At 41.7% G+C, this 22,456-nt stretch overlaps 1 protein-coding gene across 1 annotated transcript; it reads right to left on the reverse strand.

Moving 5' to 3' along the window:
- Positions 1-770: 770 nt before the first annotated feature.
- On the reverse strand, positions 771-8,523 carry LOC132501011 (cytochrome P450 7A1). The gene is made up of 6 exons (XM_060116433.1): positions 8,444-8,523; positions 6,642-6,882; positions 5,172-5,749; positions 3,205-3,335; positions 1,688-1,863; positions 771-1,070 (listed from the first exon to the last, which is right to left on the reverse strand). Exons 1-6 carry the CDS (start codon positions 8,521-8,523, stop codon positions 771-773), a joined length of 1,506 nt encoding a protein of 501 aa, XP_059972416.1.
- Positions 8,524-22,456: the final 13,933 nt, after the last annotated feature.

The following is a 22,456-nucleotide window of genomic DNA, read 5'->3' on the forward strand; positions in this document are numbered from 1 at the left end:
TGCATATTTAGTAATATCAGGAAAAAACTGCCTTTTATGAAAAAAAATTTCCAATTAATGTGAAATCTAATGATAGACAAGATCATTGAAACCTGACACAGACATTAGAGTTTCCAGCAAAAATAAATTAAAACCTAAAGAGAATATATTAAAACCATCTTTAATGTTCTCAGGACATCGAGATCGTCATTTTAAAAGCCATGAATCCTGGATATAAGGAAAGCTGAAAACATTTTCTTTTTATTAGAAGGCATGACATAATCCTTTAAAATATCTTTTATAATATACATCTACACGCGTAGGGCCCCATATCTGGTCAAAAAGTCATGCAGTTTCACTAAAACGTGAATGTGTATGTTTTGCATAACTGTTGGGTGGTTTTTATAAAAATAAAGCAGTTTCCTTAGGAAAAAAAAAGAAATTTTGCCAATTGGAATATCTTCATTCTGGAAAAAAAAAAAAAAAAGACTTTTTCCTCTGAAAATAATGAAGTTCAGTCCGTGGCTATATGAACATTCACTGACTTATTGAAATGAAAACAAATAATTGTGCTTCTAGGAACTAGTTTTTTTTTTCACTTGCAGGGTCTGAAATAGCCTGTGCAAACCATCAACAAGATGTTAAGATTCACAAGCAAGCACCGGTGAACAGAACTGGACCTGCTGCGTCCGTTCTACCACCAGTAAACATGTCTGTCCAAAGGGACTGGTAAATGATGATGCTCTGCAGTCTTGTAACAGCATCAGGGGTCCTCTTTTCCAAGCATATGTTCACAGATGTTTGAATTTATATCTAAACTCAATATCATTTAATGGTGGTAAAATGCCCAGGCCTGCACGGGACTGGTCCAAAGGGGGACATTGAACACAGCTCTCCACAAGCTCCAGTTCAAAATAGGAAAGCATCAGAATCAAAAATTGCTTGATTTCCTGGACAGCAAATAATCTTCCAGGACATATAGCTGCTTCTGACCCAAAGGGCATGTAGTAATACTTTAACTTGAGTCCATTACTGTAGAAGGTGGTCTTTGTCTTCCCATTTTCATCAAGATAGCGATCATATTTAAATGTCTGCAATAAAGATACAAAGAAAACAAATGTATAAGCTAGTTTAAAAGGAATTTATCTTTTTCTTAACCTGGAAGTTCCAAAGAGTAATTTTCTTTTTTAATCCAATCTATGAGTAATTTAGCAAATACCCCACCTCGAATCAGAAAGTAATAAGAAACGGGAACTTAAGGAGAACTGGTGGGAAAGGGAAACCTTTATACCTCCTATCCCGCCTGGGCAGCTAGTTCCTCTCTCTGTTAGACAGAAGTAGAAAGAAGGATTCAAATCAGGAACTTAGAAGAGTCAGTATATTAGCCCCTAATTCCCTGGATTTGGGAGCAGGCAATTTTTAAAGAAGAAGAAGGCAACAGCTTTATTATCACAACTGCAGATATACTCTAGTAGAGATTATGTGATGACCAATACCAGGAATAAAAATTAAGATTTCAAGCTGTCATCCATATTCTCCAAATTAGATCAATATTTGACATTAATAAAAGAGACAGTCCCTGTGGTTTCAATGATCAAATGAATTCTGCAATGGTAAATTTCTTCTTTATTTCAATCTGGGTAGACATCACCTGGACACTGAAATTTTTTTTTTTCTGGCTTCAGAACTTTGATGAACAGTCACTTACCAAAGGATCTGGGTAGATTTCTGGGTCTAAATGCATTAACTGCGGATAAAGAGCTATGATGTCATCTTTGCGGATATTATAGGAACCGTCCTGGAGGTGCAAAGTGAAATCCTCTTTAGCAGTCCGGATGTTGAGGGAAGCACTGGAAAGCCTCAGAGACTCCTTGATGATACTGTCTAAAGATTTTAAAAGGAAGAAAGGAGGAGAGGTAAGGGAGAAGGAAGAACAAAGTATTTTTAAAGGCCATGTAATGTAGAGTCTGAAATACTCCTAGCAGCCTATAACACAAACCTAAAGAGACTGTGGGAAGCTGGCCAGATAAAAATTTCCCAAACTTTTTCTGTGCTGTGATCAATGATTCAGTTGTGTCTGGATGTATTTTTAATCTGACAATCTGAGTTAATAATCTTTTGGTAAAGATATGATCTTCTTGGTCATCAATGGGAACTAGACTTTCATAATTTTATGGAAAAATCTTATTTCTACAAGACACTAGACATCTAATACAATGGAAAAAAATCAGTAAATCACTTTCATGTGAATTATTCAAAGTTTATCACTTTTGAGATTTAATATACTAACACTTTTACATAGAAATAGTTTTCCAGATGTTTAATGCAGCTTCACTTCATTGTTTACAAGAATCCATTTTTATCATCACACTATCTGATGTTGTGTGATTATGCCCTGCATTCTGGTAAGGGCATAAAGGGATACAAAGAACACGCTGAGGATAGCTGAAATATATGATGAGAAAGCCTCGCCTGACCTTCCAGTCCCTGTCCTTTTAACTGTCATGCTTTAAGTGCTCCTCACATGACTGTGCATAAAATCATAACATGTTAGCAATTTATTTCACAAGTGAGAAAATAAGACCCCCAAAACTGAAATGACATGTCCGTGGTTTCTACGGCAGGGCAGAGTCCCACGTGGAGCCTGGGCTCCTTGCCTTCTCGTCCCTTCCGCTAAGACACACTGCCCCTGAAAGCATACATTGGTTTATTTCCTCTAGAGAAACATGACAAAAACAAAGAGAAAACTCGTTCTTACTCTAAAAATATGGTACTTTTGTATTTCTGTAAAATCCAGAGAAGCAAACATTTTTTCAATGAAATAACCTTCCACCCCACCACCCAACCCATGCAGCTAATTGTGGCTTCATGATGGTACTTTTCCCCCTTTCTTTTCATGAAGATGAGTAGCCCATTAACTATAAGACTGCTGGTCAGAGCAGTAACAAAGGAGGCAGAGTGGGCAGCACAGAGAAGAGGCTGAAAGTGCCGAGTCAAGAGGTCCACGTTATCGCTGTCATTGGCTCCACCATCCAATCCCAGGCAGTGACTTCACCTCTCAGCTCCCATTTCCTCACTTGTTATATACAAATACTGAGTTGGCCAAAAAAGTTCAGGTTTTTCTGAACAAGTAAGTAAGTATGCAACAAGTAAGTGCGTGATGTGTACTGACAATTCCTGTTAGGAGGATGCAGTAAATGACATGTAACAACACAGCAAACACACCTAGCACGGGCATGTCATCCAGTTGTATCCGGTTCAAATAAATTGGATTGTCTTCAAAGCTAATTTTTTGACCAGCGTTCTCTAGCATTTTATTCACTTCTTCAGTGGCCGCTTTCATTGCCTCCGGGTTCCTATGAAAGGTTAAGAGAAAAGAAAAGAAAAGATGCACTGAACAGTTTTTTTCTCTACCAAAAGGTCTGCAAACAAATAGGTGTTTCCCCTTCTTTTAACCAGGTGGTCAAGATACAGAGAAGGTGGGAAAGGGACATTTCCATTTATTTTTTACTCTATTTTATAGTTGTGTTTTAAGTCCTTGGATGTTAGCAAGAACTGTTGCCTTAAAAGTCTCCCGTGGGCTTCCCTGGTGGTGCAGTGGTTGAGAATCCACCTGCCAATGCAGGGGACACCGGTTCGAGCCCTGGTCCAGGAAGATCCCACATGCCACAGAGCAACTAAGCCTGCGATCCACAAGTACTGACTCCTCATGCTGCAACTACTGAAGCCTGCGTGCCTAGAGCCCGTGCTCCACAGCAAGAGAAGCCACCGCAATGAGAAGCCTGTGCACCACAACGAAGAGTAGCCCCCGCTTGCCGCAACTAGAGGAAGCCTGCACGCAGCAATGAAGACCCAATGCAGCCAAAAATAAATAAATAAAATAAATAAATTTATAAAAAATAAAAGGGTCCTGCTACATAGAAGTAAAACTTTGACCAGACTTTTATAAATAAATGTTTCTAATAAGGATTAAATGGTTAAATTAGTCATATGCATGGCAATTGAGAAAGAAAATTGCATCCACGATAACAATTCTAAAGTACTGGCTAAAATGCCAAAGGAAATTTAAATTTACTCTTAACATGCATGTAATTCCATGTAGAACAGCTTTTCCATTTATATAATAATTTATTGTTCTAACACTTGACTTGTGAAATGAATGCTACTTCACTTTAGTGCATTGACGTTTACTGGACCCTCAGTGCCCCGGTAACATAGCCATATAACATGATCACAGTAAACTGAGTCTCAGAAATGCTTGACTGGTAAGTCTTTGCGTGCTTATCGTGAAATGGCTACTCTTACCTATAGGATAGAAAACTGGTGTTGTAACCTCACTGTAAATATGTGAATTTATTCCAGAAAGAGCCTTCTCAAGTAAAAACTTTGGAAGGCATTTAAACTTTGAGAAAGATTAGTAATGGTTTTTTATATCTGAAATTGTTTAAAATTTTTTTATATTAAAGACATAAAATTATCAGCTTTCAATGGAACTTTGGCATTCCCAATCCTATGGAATAATAATTTTGTGTCTATGTGACACTCAACATCCAAATGAACTGGAATAATTCAATAAACCATGTGAATGTCAAATTCCCAAAAGACTATCACTCTGGGAAGACATCACGTTGTGCAAAATATATGTTACGGACAGGATTTTTTTTAATATACAGTTTTAAAAGGCAAACTCTAGCTAAATCCCATCAATAATAATATATTATGATTCTTATTCATAGCTATCAGAGTTGGTCGAATAGTATGACAGCAATCACTAACAGTGAAAAAACAGTTAATGCACAGATGAATAAGATATAGGCACTGTTCTTTTCACTGACAATACGTCAGCAATCACATAGGATATTTTTATGATTATAAAGACCAAATTCATGGACTTTAGGAGGTGTCAGCTTGGAGTTAAGAGCAAGGGCTCTGGTGCCGACAGCCTACATTGACCCTGTACCAGCACGTCCCTTTCCCTGGGAAGGGCTCTGCTTCTACAAGATGTGTTTACCAGTCACAGCTGTTTTTGGAGGGTTGGATGAGCTGATACACGTTAACCTTTTACAAGGGTGAATACCACATTCTTGATTGACAGCATGAGAAGGTACCACTATTTTTTTTTTTTTTTTTAGTTAAAATGGTTGAATTTCTGCTTTCACCTAAAATGAAGAAATGGATAATTTGCTAATTACCTAATCACTTGAAATAAGCTCCAGAAAGTCGCTGGAATGGTGTTTGCTTGCGAGGCCCAGAGGACGGCAAGGAACGACTTGGCTTTCTCCGCGTCGTCCAAGGCGGAGAGCGCGTCATTCAGAAACCTGACCAGTTCCGAGATGTGGTCTCTCTTTCTGAGTTTCTGGAGCCGCAAGCCCTCCGCCAGTTTCTCCCGGGCGTAGTGGCCCGTCTTGAACACGTGAATGGGGAAGCCTGCTACCAGGGCCGGAAAGATTTTGTCAAATTGCTTGAAGTGGTCCAGGTGATTTAGAATGAGTGCTTTTTGTGCATCTTGCCCTGTGAGATCTTTGCCAAAGAGCGTGAAATACCCTGCTTCGAACATCACTCGATAGCAAAAGGCATACATCCCCTCTGACATCCAGGCGGGCGTCTTGGGCTTGGGAACCACCTGGGGTCTCAGGACAAGTTGGAGGTTTTCCAACATGGCTTCTGTGAGGGAATTCAAGGCATCGCCCTGCAGAGTCTTGATGAGAGTTTTACTTATGTTGTCGGTGGTATTTCTATCACTGGGATCAATACTTCTGTGTCCAAATGCCTGACCATAAATGAAATGTGTGAAAAAAGAAATTAAACCTGACCTAGGACCAGTAAATGTCTGAAACACAGATTAGATGCTTTCATGATTCTCTACTTGTTAAAACAAAAAAAAGGGAAACCGGCCTTCCCACATGCAATTTCATAGCATTTTACAAACGGCCAAATCACACCCTTCCTTCAAGGCCAAGTTTGAGTCCCAGATTATCAGTGACACTTCCCTCACAACCACTCTGGTCTTCTATTTCTTATTTTTCTTATGCTTCTGCATTTATTTGCACATTAATCTGGTGCTAATCAAGAATGTTTTTAATCATTAGTTCTCTTTTATATTCTTTGTAGATGTATCTTAACCAGACTTTAAGCTACTTAGTAGCAGAGACCAGTTCTAATATTTCTTTGCAGAGACTCACTTAATATTGATTAATTTTTTCCTATAAAAGAACCTCTTAGATCTCATCGAAGTGATGCCAAAATATCTAGTCAGTTCCTTAACAAAATTAAACAATTGTGTGGCATGAGTGTGGTAAAACAATTGTTGAACGTTGTTTCCAACTTACACTCTGGGTCTTATGTAGAAATTGTTGACATGAGTGAGTTTATACCTGTCTTATTCATACCATGCCATCTGGTTCAGTAAAGCATTTAATTTTTATTTTACCCTCATAAGCTGATTAAGAAATGACTATACCAATTTTGACTTTTTAAATGATTAATACTAAGAGATTATGTCTAATTTGGTTTATTGTGTTTCTAAGAACCTCCATGTAAGGGTAACTCTCTTCAGCATCTCCAGCTTTACATCTGAGTATGTCAAAATGATTAAATAGATTGACATAGAAAAAGGTAGAAAATAAAAAAGCTTAATACTATATAAATGCAAACCTGGTTACCTTTGCAGAAGCAGTGAAGTGAAATTTTTTCCAATCAAAGTATTTTCCATGATACAGCACTTTATGGTATGACAAGGGATTGGTGATGAAGTGGACATAGTTTCCCATTAGTTTGCAGGTGAAAACATGACCATGTTTCCTTTGATTTGCTCTGAGGAACTCGAGAGGATTAGCACCAAACTGCAGAGCACAACCCAGATATGGAATCAACCCATTCTCCAGAGGCGGTTCACCCATTTTCCTGTAAGACACAAAGAGATGGTAAATATGGAAAATTGCACATTGTTCTTTATTTATATTTACTTACATTAAATTTTTTACCCCTGACTTCAAACCTCAAAACTCTATAGTTTATTGATACTTTTTTGGTGGGTGGGGCCCTGCTCCTTTACTAAAATAATGAGTTATATTAACCTAGTAACATGATACGTTGGTGAAAATGAGAGCTAAATCCATCCATCCATGCATTCGGCAAACACTGAATGTCTAATATGTGATCCTCACTCTTCGCATAAGGATAAAAGGATCAACCAGGCCAACAAGATTTTCCCTATCAGTGTAGAGATGAAACTACATTCTAGTGTTTATATTTTTTCTAAGCATCGTTTGCCTAAGTATCTCAAAATGTTTCATCTGATTGTTTTCCTAAAGATATAGAATCCTGAATGACAAAAAGGATTGCAGAATTGAAGTTTTCAATATCTTCATAGTTTAAATATATTATTATTCTGTAATGATAGTTACAGAGGGGAATCTTTGAGAAATTAGCACATTATAAAGTGAAATTGAGTAAGGTAAGTATTGACATAGTTATTGGTTATAATCCAATACTCTTTGATGCTCTTTTCAATGTTTTTATTTAAGAATATAAACATTTATTTTCCAACATAAACCACTATCCCTCTTGGTAGAATAACATAGCATAAAATAATTCTTTTTATTTTCATAGTTTGCAGATAAGTGGTTTAATTAAAACTAGAAACTACCAGTCCTGGTAGTTAATATTAAAATACCATAAAGGGCAAAACAAAACAAAAAAACCTGTAAAAGGTAGACAACACAGCAATCTACATAGCTGAAGATATGCTGTGGGTAATTCTGTCCTTGGGGGATTGACAAAGCAGAGAATATTTACATACCTCCCCCCAATACTCTTTGAGGCAATCAGAAGTTAAATAAACCATGGCTATATATCTGATTCTATTTGTATTTCTTGAACCAATTATAAATGATACATACAAATAAAAGTGATGTCTCATACATTTAACAGTTTCCCAGTTCGCCATGGTTGATTATCATTAATAAGAAAATAGTAATAGAATGATGAATTCAGGCTCTATACTCTTTCCCAGCTTAGACTGAGTGTATACAATACACAAGAACTAGCTGAAAAAAGAACATTTAGTCAGAGCATCTATTTAATCCACATGATAGGAATTGCAGATCCACTTACCACTTATATCCTTACTAATACAGACTTTCTCTTTATATGCACACATAAACACACACACAGAGATCTCATAAAATTTCTGTCAGTGATGTTTAACAAGTTTGTCCATTTTTACATTACCACTAGTATATGTCAATACTAAAAAGGAAACTTAGCCATTATATCTTTTGTGAGATATAATAAAAAAGATACTTTCAAAATTTTAAATTAAAATTTTTTACTTTAAAAAAATTAAGGAAGAAAATGCTAGCATATGTAAGTACAGAAAACCCACTTTATGGTATAACAATGAAGGTAAAAGAACATTAAATGAGTGAACAAAAATGCAATTTAAAAGTAAATCTTTCCTTACCTTCTCCTCATTCCAAGGACAAGCCACAAACAACAGCACACTGCTACTACAATCCCCCAGATCAAAAAGATGCTCGTCATTTTGCAAATCTAATGCAAAACTTCTGAGGAGGAGAGTCTGTGATAAGAAAGGTAAGGGTGTCACAACACAGACTGCAGCTAGACTTTTATATATGGTAAGATGCTTCACTTGAGTGATCAAAGCAAACAATTAACCATCCTATTAGGAAAAAAATAAATAACTGGCCTTGAACTAAGTCCACGGGTATCAGAAGAGGTTCCAAAACAATCAGAAACCTGCAATACTTGATAAGTTGAAGGTCTCTCAAACATATGTTGACTTAACATTCAGACCTGGGAATGACAGCTAATATTACAAATTTAGTATGCTTATAAAAAGAACAAGTAAACTGTTCAGGATGAACATACCAAATAAAGAGGTAAAATATAATTTAAAGAAAAATAAGCATAAGTTATCATTAAGCTAATGATTTGATCTTGTTACATAAGAAGAAATCAATTTAAATGATTCATGAGAAATACAGCAGTCAAGTTCAAAGGAAAGAGAACTGGGTGAAATGTTTCTGCTGCTTCATGTTTCAGGGCTTTTACAAAATCATAGGTATTTTACTATATATTGTAACATGTTACTTACCTAACATCCTCAAGAAAGTATCCCACGTAAATGCATCTTCTAATTAAACATAGTTTATTTTAAAACATCAACATTTTATTAACCATTTTATTCTAATTGAAAATATGTTTACTAATTTTTCTGATTGTTAAAGGAATGCAACTTCATTTCAAATAATTTAAGACTAACTGAAACATACCTTGGTAGAAAGTCAATTCATAATTTACCTCCTCAACGACTGCCCACTCAGAGGTAACAACTGTTAACTTTTTGGTATATATTCTTCCAAACTTTATTTCTATACACTCTTAAATAGTAATTGAGCACCTATTCTGTGACAAGAACTCTTCAAAGATATTCTGGCTACAGGTTTCAATAAGATGGACTTATTCCCTGCTCTAATGAAGACACTATTTCAGTAGGGAGACAGATAATAAAATTTGACTTATGAATAAAATAAAACAAGGTGTAGAGAGCTATCAGGGGATAAGAGCAACTGTAGGTGTGCTGATGTGCTCCTCGGAGATCTGAATGACAAGAGGGGATCGGCCAGCTCAAAACCAGAAGGAAGAGAGATTACCAAATGCAAAAGTCCTGAGTTAAGGATGAACTTGTTCTATCTAAGAACCAGAAGGGAGGTAGGATTGGTCAGAGCAGAGTAAATGAGGGGAAACTTGGTTAAGATATAAGACCAGAAGACAGGCAAGAGCTAGGTCACATATAGGGACACCTGAGAGTAGGGGGAGAGATTCTGGAGGGCAGCAGGTCAAAACACTATCTTCAGCTACACAGATTGCTGTGTTGTCAGGTTCACAATTGAACTTGAGCCAGAAGCTGGGGAGTAAAGTCAGGGGTGGAAATAGGTATCTCAAGTCATCACCACTTGGATGGCCTTTAGAGCCCAAAGACCTTATGAGATCACCGAGGGAGAAAATAAAGCCCAAGAAAAGAATAGAATTTAACACCAGACCCCAGAACAGCCCATTTCTCAAGGTTAGTCAGAGAGCGGGTGAAGAGGAGACGGGTAAGGAAGGACCCAGAGGAAAACCGAGAGAATACAGTGTCTCAGGAAGCAAGAGGAAGATGTACTTGAAGGAAGATGAGACCTTTTCTGCATCACATGCTGCTTTGAGGTCAAGGAAGGTGACAAAGAAATGACCTCTGGATTTGACAACATGGAGATAGTCGGTGAGTCACACATAAACATGTGCAAAGATGGGGTTCTATTAAAGACTTTTATAGCACTAAAAAAATGACTATCATATTGTGGATGTTTCCCATGACAATACATATATATGTATTATATGTGTATCTGTATAGATCTCTTCATTTTTTCCTGTGTACATTGACTAAATATACTATAATTTAGTTAACTGATTCCCTACTGGTGAGCATTTGGTTTGTTTCTGGGTTTTGGCTACAGAATCCATAGGTTCATTTCATCCTTTTTTGTCTCCTTAAACAGAGACCACAAATATTTTTTCATGGGTGATTTGTAATCATAATTATGAATATCAATCATTGTGTGTCAGTAGGTAGACTTCTCAATCCATTTAGATTTTTTTAGGGCATTGTGCCCACTAAATATACTTAGGCTGATGTGCTTTTATGAATGACTGTGTCTGAGTTCTATATGACTCATTAAAAGCAGAACCTTTAGGTGGCCTGTCACAGCAGGATACCACAGTCAGAGAAAACACCAATCTAAGAGCCAGACAGTTTAACCCTTTGGAGTCATCTCTCAAGCAAACAAAGGGAAACAAACAAACCAGTGAAAAAAAGGGTACATGGGACCTCTAGGAATTACCTGCAACTTCCCGTGCATCTATAATTTTGTCAAAATTAAAAGATTTTCAAAATGGTAAAGGAGAAGTACATTCACAACTGCAAGAAAATGTCCTTAAGCCTTGTCTTCCCCACCCCCTCTCAGAACACCACAAACGCCTTTCGAATATAGCCTGGATTCCCCATACCCTCATGTATTCTTTCTACTCCTTCCCTCACTATCCCTCTTCCAGACAACAAAAGCCCAGGATGCACACACACCCAGTTTTCTTTAGTGGTATGAGGAAAAGCAGAGGCATGAATATCCATATTCATATTTTTCTTGTTTACACACGGTTTATGTCTTCCTTCTAGGGATGTCACTTCTCGTTACTGTCCCATGTCCACACATGGCTTCTATCACACCCCTAACATACAGCCTCTAATCTGATGAGTGGGGATTCAGATGTTGGTTACAGGTGTCACAACTATTAATAGCCTGCAAGGAAGTACCTGCAAGGTTTCCTGATGAGTCAAGTGCATCGAGTTTCGCGCTTGGATTCTATGACATCTCAATGTGTTTAGCACAGTGATTGGTGAAATGTAAGGAAATAAACAAACGCCAGCTGAGTTGGAAAGTCATTTGCTTGCTTTTTTACTCTCTGCTATGTTTCAAACTGTGACATTTTATTACACACACACACGCTGAGCACCTACTACGTGTATCAAGCTCTGCGTCAACACTGGGAACACAGTAGGAAACAAGAAAGCTGTGAGCTCTGACCTGTGGGGTTTCCACAGCATCAGGGGAAAAAGTATGCGCCCTGATACAGAAGGAGTATGTTTTAGTTGCCAGAAGGCCTGGCATGAACCGAGTTTATTTAAACACTCTAATCCCTCCGTAGTCTGTCAATTTCCTCTGTATTTGTAGAGTAGTGAAGGGTCCACACTGATGTACCAAGGAAGAAGTTCTGGGCCTCAGAGAATATAGGGCCCGAGTCCAACTCACCATCCCCATGAACAGATACACACAAAACATGGGAACTAAAACTAGAGGAACAGAAAGTAGAAACAACTGCTCAAGCTATCTGCTTAAGTAACCTGATGGCACACAGGTGGTTTCTATTCAGAACTGCAGTAAACATAGTTTGTGTGTGATTGCTCTAAATAAAATTAGCTGTGAATATGGTCAAACAATTGAGTCAACCCGTTGTTTTCCTGAATTCACAAGTGAAACCAACTTAACGGTGGAATGTAGATCACCTCAATTAATGCAAAGCTTTGTGCTTTCCAGGAGCATCACGGGGCTCCCGTGGACCAACGCTCCTCCCCTGGATCCCGTGGATCAGGGCAGGTCAGTGGGAGAACAAAGTGGAAAGGGCTGGGGGGGGAGGCCTTGTTATGATTAATTTGAAGCTTTCATAATAAGCTCTTAGGAACTGTGTCTATTCACATGTCTTCAACTATTTTTTATGAAAAAACAGTTTTTTATGGCATATACAGAATATCTTATTCTCAAATATTGTTTTGAATCTTAAACACATGGTGTCAAGGTTGTAAATGCCTAGCATATCTAAATGTGTCCATTGAACAAATACAATTTCACAGGACTAGAGAATAAGGTGTTGATAAGTTCTATTTCAGAGAATCGTAATTGTTACATTAGTTTTGAGGTTTTCCCTTTTTAAAGCCTCTGACATATTTCCTACTTGAATCAAATAACCAACTCAGTTAGGCAGGGAAGGTATTTTAGCTCTTTTAGAGATGAGGAAATAGAGGCATGAAGGTTTAGTGGCTAATGTCACATAGCTTGACGTGGTTCAGATGATCAAGGGAGCGGCAGCTGGGGTTAAACCAGGGTTTGTATCTTGGCCCTGCCACTGAGTATACACCTTAGCACAAGAGGCTGTCCTCCCCAAGTCTCTGCTTTGTTACCTGTAAAATGGGGATGATCACAGTGCATGACTCATAATATAGATGTTGAGATGCAATAAGGCCATGGTGTAAAATGTTTCCCCGAGGGCTTGGCACAAACTATGTTCAGAAATGTTCTTTGTCATTCGTAAGTGGCAAATCCAGGACACAACCCAATATCTGAAGCTCAGGGTCCCTCCGTTAAAGCTCAGAACCCCACAGGAAGGTCAGTGGAGACAACGGGCACCTGACTACAGGTTTAGGAGAGAGTAAGCAAACCATCTATACGTTCAAACATAAAGCTGATCCGTCAAACATGTTCTGAACACCAAGCACGTGAAAGGTGCTGTTAGGGAATGAGGGGGAGATGGATAGATCACTCAGCAAATAGTTCATTCATTTATTCATTCCTTCATTCATGTTACCTTAGCACCCACTTGATGTAAAGCACTTTTTAGGTGCTGGAGATACAGAGGTAGATAACTAGGCAGATTCAACGGGACACAGCCAATCAATAGAACACAGCCACTATTTAATTTCTGATAAAGCAAGCATCGTTTATATTATCAGAAAAGGTCAGGCAAGGCATCAGTGTTTGTGCCAGGATCTTCACATGCTTGCTCATGGAACCCACGTGGTGGCACTAGGAGATGCACACACACAGTTGCCTCCACGTACGGGTGGCTTCATGCTGTGAAGTTCTGGCTCCAAGCCCCTGCCATGCCATACCACGGGGGACTGCCTGTCCCCAAGGTAAAGCAGGCCTGGGGGCTAGACTCAAAGGCTAACGGTGGCTTTGCTGTTAAGGCTCACCTTAATCTGAGCCTCCTGGAGCTTATCCAGGAAGCTCAACTGGACAGAGAAAAGGTGTGAGGACAGTGGTCCTTGGACTCACTGGGCCCAGCCAAGCTCCCCAGGAGGGTGAGAGACCTCAGGGAGAGAAAGAATGAAGCAGCCAGTCAGGGGGGTTTGCTGAGCCTTTTTCCACTTTTTACTGGTTATAAATAGTGCTGCTACCAGCACTCACGCTCAAGTTTTCGTGTGCACATACGTTTCACGTGTCCTGAGTGTAGAGCTAACAGTGGGTTTGCTGGGTCATATGGTGACTCTAATGAAAGCGAGGGTAGTGTCAGTGGGATCCACTAAACGGTAAGTTGCTTAAGAAATAATGAACTGTAACGCGCCTTCCCTCATCAAGCTTGATTTAATTGTCTTCCAAGGGTCACGTAGCCTAAACAAGTTGCTTGCCCGAGTTGTTTTTCAAGAACTCGGACTCAGCTGTGTCCACTCTGAGCTTGAGCCAGCTAAGACTGGTCGAGACCCCTGACCCTCCAGCTGCGCGTGCTCACATGTCTGATCAGTGCCCTTTGACCTCAGACAGCCCAGCACTCCCCTCCCAGAAGAGGCATCCCGTGGAGAAGCACGTAGCTTAGTTGCACCTGCTCAGAACGAGGGTTAACTCCCCTTTTCCTTATCGCCAATCACCTTGCCCCACGCCTCCACGCTCACGCCCCACGCCTCAGCTCATTCCATAAATAGCCCAAGCGTTGGAGGGTGGAGGTTTGCTTGCTTGGGTGTCTCGTGAATAAGCCGTTTCTGTGCTGCAAAGCTCAGCGTCTGGGCGTTTCGCTTGCTGTGCTATGGGCGAACGAGCCTGGTTCCGTGACGCTATGTTTTAATTTTTTCGGGCAGACTGTTTCCCGCAGTGGCTGCACCATTTTACATTCCCACCAGCAAGGTAAGAGGGTTCCAGTTTCTCCATGTCCTTGTCAGCAGTTACTTTTTTTTTTCCGGTCCGCGGGCCTCTCACTGTTGTGGCCTCTCCCGTTGCGGAGCACAGGCTCCGGACGCGCAGGCTCAGCGGCCATGGCTCACGGGCCCAGCCGCTCCATGGCATGTGGGATCTTCCCAGACCGGGGCAGGAACCCGTGTCCCCTGCATCGGCAGGCGGACCCTCAACCACTGGGCTACCAGGGAAGCCCCAACAGTTACTTTTGTCTTTGTTTTTAATGACGGCCATCCTATTTGGTGTGAAATAATATCTCATTGTGGGTTTGATTTGTATTTCCCTAATGACCGAAAATGTTAAGCAGCTTTTTATGTGGTTGTTGGCCCTTTGTAAACCTTTGGAGGATGTCTATTCGAATCCTTTGCTCATTCTTTAACTCAGTATTCGTCTTTTTGTTGTTCATCTGTAAGAGTTCTTTCCGTGTTTTGGATGCTATACCCTTATCAGATATGATTTTCAAACATTTCCTCCTGTTCTGCGGGTTGTCATTTTCACTTTCTTGTTCATATCTTTGGATGCACAGAGTTTTTCAATTTTGTTGAAGTCCAATTTACCTTTTTTTTTTTTTTTTTTTTTTGTGGTACGTGGGCCTCTCACTGTTGTGGCCTCTCCCGTTGTGGAGCACAGGCTCCGGACACGCAGGCTCAGCGGCCATGGCTCACGGGCCCAGCCGCTCCGCGGCATGTGGGATCTTCCCAGACCGGGGCCCGAACCCGTGTCCCCTGCATTGGCAGGCGGACTCTCAACCACTGCGCCACCAGGGAAGCCCCTACCTGTCTTTTTATTGTTTACTTTGAGTGTCTAAGGAGCATTGCCAAATCCAAGGTCATGAACACATAACATTTATGTTTTCTCCTAAAGAGTTTTATAGCTCTAGTGCTTATACTTAGGTATTTGGTCCATTTTGTGTTTAACTTTTGTATATGGTATGAGGTTGGGGGTCCAGCTTCACTGTTCTGTATGTGGATATTCAGTTGTCCAGTGCTGTTAGTGGAAATGAATGTTCCACTGAAGTCTCTTGGCACCTTTTTGAAGAACCAGTTGACCTACAGGTAAGGGTTTAGTTCTGGCCTCTTTCCTTCCCGTTGATCTGTAGGTGTGTCCCCATGCCAGCACCCCAGTCTTTTACTGTAGGCTTGTAGTCAGTTTGGAAATCAGGAAATGTGGGTCCTCTCGCTTTGTTCTTTTTGAAGATGTCTTGGATATTCTGTATCTCTTACATTTTCATATGAACTTTAGAACTAAATTGTAAATTTCTTACAAAAAAGAAACTGGGATTTTGATAGGGATTGCATTCACTCTGATCAATTTGGAGAGTATTATCACCTTACCAATATTAAGTTTTCTGACCCATTAAAATGGGATGTCTTTCCCTTTATTTCGGTCTTCTTTAAATTTCTTTCAATGAGGTTTTGTAGTTTTCAGCTTACTAAATCTTGCACTGTTTTTGTTAAATTTATTCCTAAATTATTCTTATGCTATTGACAAGGAAAGGGCTGGGGGGGGGCTTGTTATGATTAATTTGCTTTCATAATAAGCTCTTAGGAACTGTGTCTATTCACATGCCTTCAACTATTTTTATGAAAACAGTTTTTTGTGGCATATACAGAATATCTTACTCTCAAATATTGTTTTGAATCTTAAACACATGGTGTCAAGGTTGTAAATGCCTAACGTATCTAAATGTGTCCATTGAACAAATACAATTTCACGGGACCAGAGAATAAGAAGGTGTTGATAAGTTCTATTTCAGAGAATCATAATTACTACATTAGTTTTGAGGTTTTCTCTCTTTAAAGCTTCTGACATACATTTCCTACCTGAATGAAATAACTCAGTTAGGCAGGGAAGGTATTTTAGCTCTTTTAGAGATGAGGAAATAGAGGCATGAAGGTTTAGTGGCTAATGTCACATAGCTTGACGTGGTTCAGATGATCAAGGGATGGAAGCTGGGATTAAACCAGGGTTTGTATCTTGGCCCTGCCACTGAGTATACACCTTAGCACAAGAGGCTGTCCTCCCCAAGTCTCTGCTTTGTTACCTGTAAAATGGGGATGATCACAGTGCATGACTCATAATAAAGATGTTGAGATGCAAGGAGGCCATGGTGTAAAATGTTTCCCCGAGGGCTTAGCACAAACTATGTTCAGAAATGTTTGTCATTCGTAAGTGGCAAATCCAGGACACAACCCAATATCTGAAGCTCAGGGTCCCTCCGTTACAGCTCAGAACGCCACAAGAAGGTCAGTGGAGCCAACGGGCACCTGACTACAGGTTTAGGAGAGAGTAAGCACACCATCTATACGTTCAAACATAAAGCTGATCCGTCAAACATGTTCTGAACACCAAGCACGTGAAAGGCGCTGTTAGGGAATGAGGGGGAGATGGATAGATCACTCAGCAAATAGTTCATTCATTTATTCCTTCATTCATGTTACCTTAGCACCCACTTGATGTAAAGCACTTTTTAGGTGCTGGAGATACAGAGGTAGATAACTAGGCAGATTCAACGGGACACAGCCAATCAATAGAACACAGCCACTATTTAATTTCTGATAAAGCAAGCATCGTTTATATTATCAGAAAAGGTCAGGCAAGGCATCAGTGTTTGTGCCAGGATCTTCACATGCTTGCTCATGGAACCCACGTGGTGGCACTAGGAGATGCACACACACAGTTGCCTCCACGTACGGGTGGCTTCATGCTGTGAAGTTCTGGCTCCAAGCCCCTGCCATGCCATACCACGGGGGACTGCCTGTCCCCAAGGTAAAGCAGGCCTGGGGGCTAGACTCAAAGGCTAACGGTGGCTTTGCTGTTAAGGCTCACTTTAATCTGAGCCTCCTGGAGCTTATCCAGGAAGCTCAACTGGACAGAGAAAAGGTGTGAGGACAGTGGTCCTTGGACTCACTGGGCCCAGCCAAGCTCCCCAGGAGGGTGAGAGACCTCAGGGAGAGAAAGAATGAAGCAGCCAGTCAGGGGGATCCACTGAGCCTTTTCCCAGGTTTACTGGTTATAAATAGTGCTGCTACCAACACTCACGCTCAAGTTTTCGTGTGCACATACGTTTCACGTGTCCTGAGTGTAGAGCTGAGAGTGGGATTGCTGGGTCATATGGTGACTCTAATGAAAGCGAGGGTAGTGTCAGTGGGATCCACTAAACGGTAAGTTGCTTAAGAAATAATGAACTGTAACGCGCCTTCCCTCATCAAGCTTGATTTAATTGTCTTCCAAGGGTCACGTAGCCTAAACAAGTTGCTTGCCCGAGTTGTTTTTCAGGAACTCGGATTCAGCTGTGTCCACTCTGAGCTTGAGCCAGCTAAGACTGGTCGAGACCCCTGACCCTCCAGCTGCGCGTGCTCACATGTCTGATCAGTGCCCTTTGACCCCAGAGAGTCCAGCACTCCCCTCCCAGAAGAGGCATCCCGTGGAGAAGCACGTAGCTTAGTTGCACCTGCTCAGAACGAGGGTTAACTCCCCTTTTCCTTATCGCCAATCACCTTGCCCCACGCCTCCACGCTCACGCCCCACGCCTCAGCTCATTCCATAAATAGCCCAAGCGTTGGAGGGTGGAGGTTTGCTTGCTTGGGTGTCTCGTGAATAAGCCGTTTCTGTGCTGCAAAGCTCAGCGTCTGGGCGTTTCGCTTGCTGTGCTATGGGCGAACGAGCCTGGTTCCGTGACGCTATGTTTTAATTTTTTCGGGCAGACTGTTTCCCGCAGTGGCTGCACCATTTTACATTCCCACCAGCAAGGTAAGAGGGTTCCAGTTTCTCCATGTCCTTGTCAGCAGTTACTTTTTTTTTTCCGGTCCGCGGGCCTCTCACTGTTGTGGCCTCTCCCGTTGCGGAGCACAGGCTCCGGACGCGCAGGCTCAGCGGCCATGGCTCACGGGCCCAGCCGCTCCGTGGCATGTGGGATCTTCCCAGACCGGGGCAGGAACCCGTGTCCCCTGCATCGGCAGGCGGACCCTCAACCACTGGACTACCAGGGAAGCCCCAACAGTTACTTTTGTCTTTGTTTTTAATGACGGCCATCCTATTTGGTGTGAAATAATATCTCATTGTGGGTTTGATTTGTATTTCCCTAATGACCGAAAATGTTAAGCAGCTTTTTATGTGGTTGTTGGCCCTTTGTAAACCTTTGGAGGATGTCTATTCGAATCCTTTGCTCATTCTTTAACTCAGTATTCGTCTTGTTCAGTTGTAAGAGTTCTTTCCATGTTCTGGGTGCTATACCCTTATCAGATATGATCAGCTGTGTCCACTCTGAGCTTGAGCCAGCTAAGACTGGTCAAGACTCCCGACCCTCCAGCTGCGTGTGCTCAAATGCCTGATCAGTGCCCTTTTGACGTCAGAGGGCCCAACACTCTACTCCCAGAAGCGGCATCCCGTGGAGAAGCACGTAGCTTAGTTGCACCTGCTCAGAATAAGGGTTAACTCCGCTTTTCCTTATCCCCAGTCAACTTGCCCCACACCTCCAAGCTCACTCCCCACGCCTCAGCTCATTCCATAAATAGCCCAAGCGTTGGGGGGTTGAGGTTTGCCTGCTTCGCTGTCTCGTGAATAAGCTGTTTCTGTGCTGCAAAGCTCAGCGTCTGGGCGTTTGGCTTGCTGTGCTATGGGCGAATGAGCCTGGTTCCATGATGCTTTGTAATTTTTTTGGACAGACTGTTTCCTGCAGTGGCTGCAGCATTTTACATTCCCACCAGCAAGGTAAGAGGGTTCCAGTTTCTCCATGTCTTTGTCAACAGGTACTTTTTTTTTTTTTTTTTTTTTTGCGGTACGCGGGCCTCTCACCGTTGCCGCCTCTCCCGCCGCGGAGCACAGGCTCCGGACACGCAGGCTCAATGGCCATGACTCACAGGCCCAGCCGCTCCGTGGCACGTGGGATCTTCCCGGACCGGGGCACGAACCCGTGTCCCCTGCACCGGCAGGCAGACTCTCAAGCACTGCGCCACCAGGGAAGCCCCTACCTGTCTTTTTATTGTTTACTTTGAGTGTCTAAGGAGCATTGCCGAATCCAAGGTCATGAACACATAACATTTATGTTTTCTCCTAAAGAGTTTTATAGCTCTAGTGCTTATACTTAGGTATTTGGTCCATTTTGTGTTTAACTTTTGTATATGGTATGAGGTTGGGGGTCCAGCTTCACTGTTCTGTATGTGGATATTCAGTTGTCCAGCGCTGTTAGTGGAAATGAATGTTCCACTGAAGTCTCTTGGCACCTTTTTGAAGAACCAGTTGACCTACAGGTAAGGGTTTAGTTCTGGCCTCTTTCCTTCCCGTTGATCTGTAGGTGTGTCCCCATGCCAGCACCCCAGTCTTTTACTGTAGGCTTGTACTCAGTTTGGAAATCAGGAAATGTGGGTCCTCCCGCTTTGTTCTTTTTGAAGATGTCTTGGATATTCTGTATCTCTTACATTTGCATATGAATTTTAGAACTAAATTGTAAATTTCTTACAAAAAAGAAACTGGGATTTTGATAGGGATTGCATTCACTCTGATCAATTTGGAGAGTATTATCACCTTACCAATATTAAGTTTTCTGACCCATTAAAATGGGATGTCTTTCCCTTTATTTCGGTCTTCTTTAAATTTCTTTCAATGAGGTTTTGTAGTTTTCAGCTTACTAAATCTTGCACTGTTTTTGTTAAATTTATTCCTAAATTATTCTTATGCTATTGACAAGGAAAGGGCTGGGGGGGGCCTTGTTATGATTAATTTGAAGCTTTCATAATAAGCTCTTAGGAACTGTGTCTATTCACGTGCCTTCAACTATTTTTATGAAAACAGTTTTTTGTGGCATATACAGAATATCTTACTCTCAAATATTGTTTTGAATCTTAAACACATGGTGTCAAGGTTGTAAATGCCTAACGTATCTAAATGTGTCCATTGAACAAATACAATTTCACGGGACTAGAGAATAAGAAGGTGTTGATAAGTTCTATTTCAGAGAATCATAATTACTACATTAGTTTTGAGGTTTTCCCTCTTTAAAGCTTCTGACATACATTTCCTACCTGAATGAAATAACTCAGTTAGGCAGGGAAGGTATTTTAGCTCTTTTAGAGATGAGGAAATAGAGGCATGAAGGTTTAGTGGCTAATGTCACATAGCTTGACGTGGTTCAGATGATCAAGGGATGGTAGCTGGGATTAAACCAGGGTTTGTATCTTGGCCCTGCCACTGAGTATACACCTTAGCACAAGAGGCTGTCCTCCCCAAGTCTCTGCTTTGTTACCTGTAAAATGGGGATGATCACAGTGCATGACTCATAATAAAGATGTTGAGATGCAAGGAGGCCATGGTGTAAAATGTTTCCCCGAGGGCTTAGCACAAACTATGTTCAGAAATGTTTGTCATTCGTAAGTGGCAAATCCAGGACACAACCCAATATCTGAAGCTCAGGGTCCCTCCGTTACAGCTCAGAACCCCACAAGAAGGTCAGTGGAGCCAACGGGCGCCTGACTACAGGTTTAGGAGAGAGTAAGCAAACCATCTATACGTTCAAACATAAAGCTGATCCGTCAAACATGTTCTGAACACCAAGCACGTGAAAGGTGCTGTTAGGGAATGAGGGGGAGATGGATAGATCACTCAGCAAATAGTTCATTCATTTATTCCTTCATTCATGTTACCTTAGCACCCACTTGATGTAAAGCACTTTTTAGGTGCTGGAGATACAGAGGTAGATAACTAGGCAGATTCAACGGGACACAGCCAATCAATAGAACACAGCCACTATTTAATTTCTGATAAAGCAAGCATCGTTTATATTATCAGAAAAGGTCAGGCAAGGCATCAGTGTTTGTGCCAGGATCTTCACATGCTTGCTCATGGAACCCACGTGGTGGCACTAGGAGATGCACACACACAGTTGCCTCCACGTACGGGTGGCTTCATGCTGTGAAGTTCTGGCTCCAAGCCCCTGCCATGCCATACCACGGGGGACTGCCTGTCCCCAAGGTAAAGCAGGCCTGGGGGCTAGACTCAAAGGCTAACGGTGGCTTTGCTGTTAAGGCTCACCTTAATCTGAGCCTCCTGGAGCTTATCCAGGAAGCTCAACTGGACAGAGAAAAGGTGTGAGGACAGTGGTCCTTGGACTCACTGGGCCCAGCCAAGCTCCCCAGGAGGGTGAGAGACCTCAGGGAGAGAAAGAATGAAGCAGCCAGTCAGGGGGGTTTGCTGAGCCTTTTTCCACTTTTTACTGGTTATAAATAGTGCTGCTACCAGCACTCACGCTCAAGTTTTCGTGTGCACATACGTTTCACGTGTCCTGAGTGTAGAGCTAACAGTGGGTTTGCTGGGTCATATGGTGACTCTAATGAAAGCGAGGGTAGTGTCAGTGGGATCCACTAAACGGTAAGTTGCTTAAGAAATAATGAACTGTAACGCGCCTTCCCTCATCAAGCTTGATTTAATTGTCTTCCAAGGGTCACGTAGCCTAAACAAGTTGCTTGCCCGAGTTGTTTTTCAAGAACTCGGATTCAGCTGTGTCCACTCTGAGCTTGAGCCAGCTAAGACTGGTCGAGACCCCTGACCCTCCAGCTGCGCGTGCTCACATGTCTGATCAGTGCCCTTTGACCCCAGAGAGTCCAGCACTCCCCTCCCAGAAGAGGCATCCCGTGGAGAAGCACGTAGCTTAGTTGCACCTGCTCAGAACGAGGGTTAACTCCCCTTTTCCTTATCGCCAATCACCTTGCCCCACGCCTCCACGCTCACGCCCCACGCCTCAGCTCATTCCATAAATAGCCCAAGCGTTGGAGGGTGGAGGTTTGCTTGCTTGGGTGTCTCGTGAATAAGCCGTTTCTGTGCTGCAAAGCTCAGCGTCTGGGCGTTTCGCTTGCTGTGCTATGGGCGAACGAGCCTGGTTCCGTGACGCTATGTTTTAATTTTTTCGGGCAGACTGTTTC

This window comes from Mesoplodon densirostris, chromosome 13 (genome assembly GCF_025265405.1).
Source record: "Mesoplodon densirostris isolate mMesDen1 chromosome 13, mMesDen1 primary haplotype, whole genome shotgun sequence".
NCBI classification, from domain to species: domain Eukaryota; kingdom Metazoa; phylum Chordata; class Mammalia; order Artiodactyla; family Ziphiidae; genus Mesoplodon; species Mesoplodon densirostris.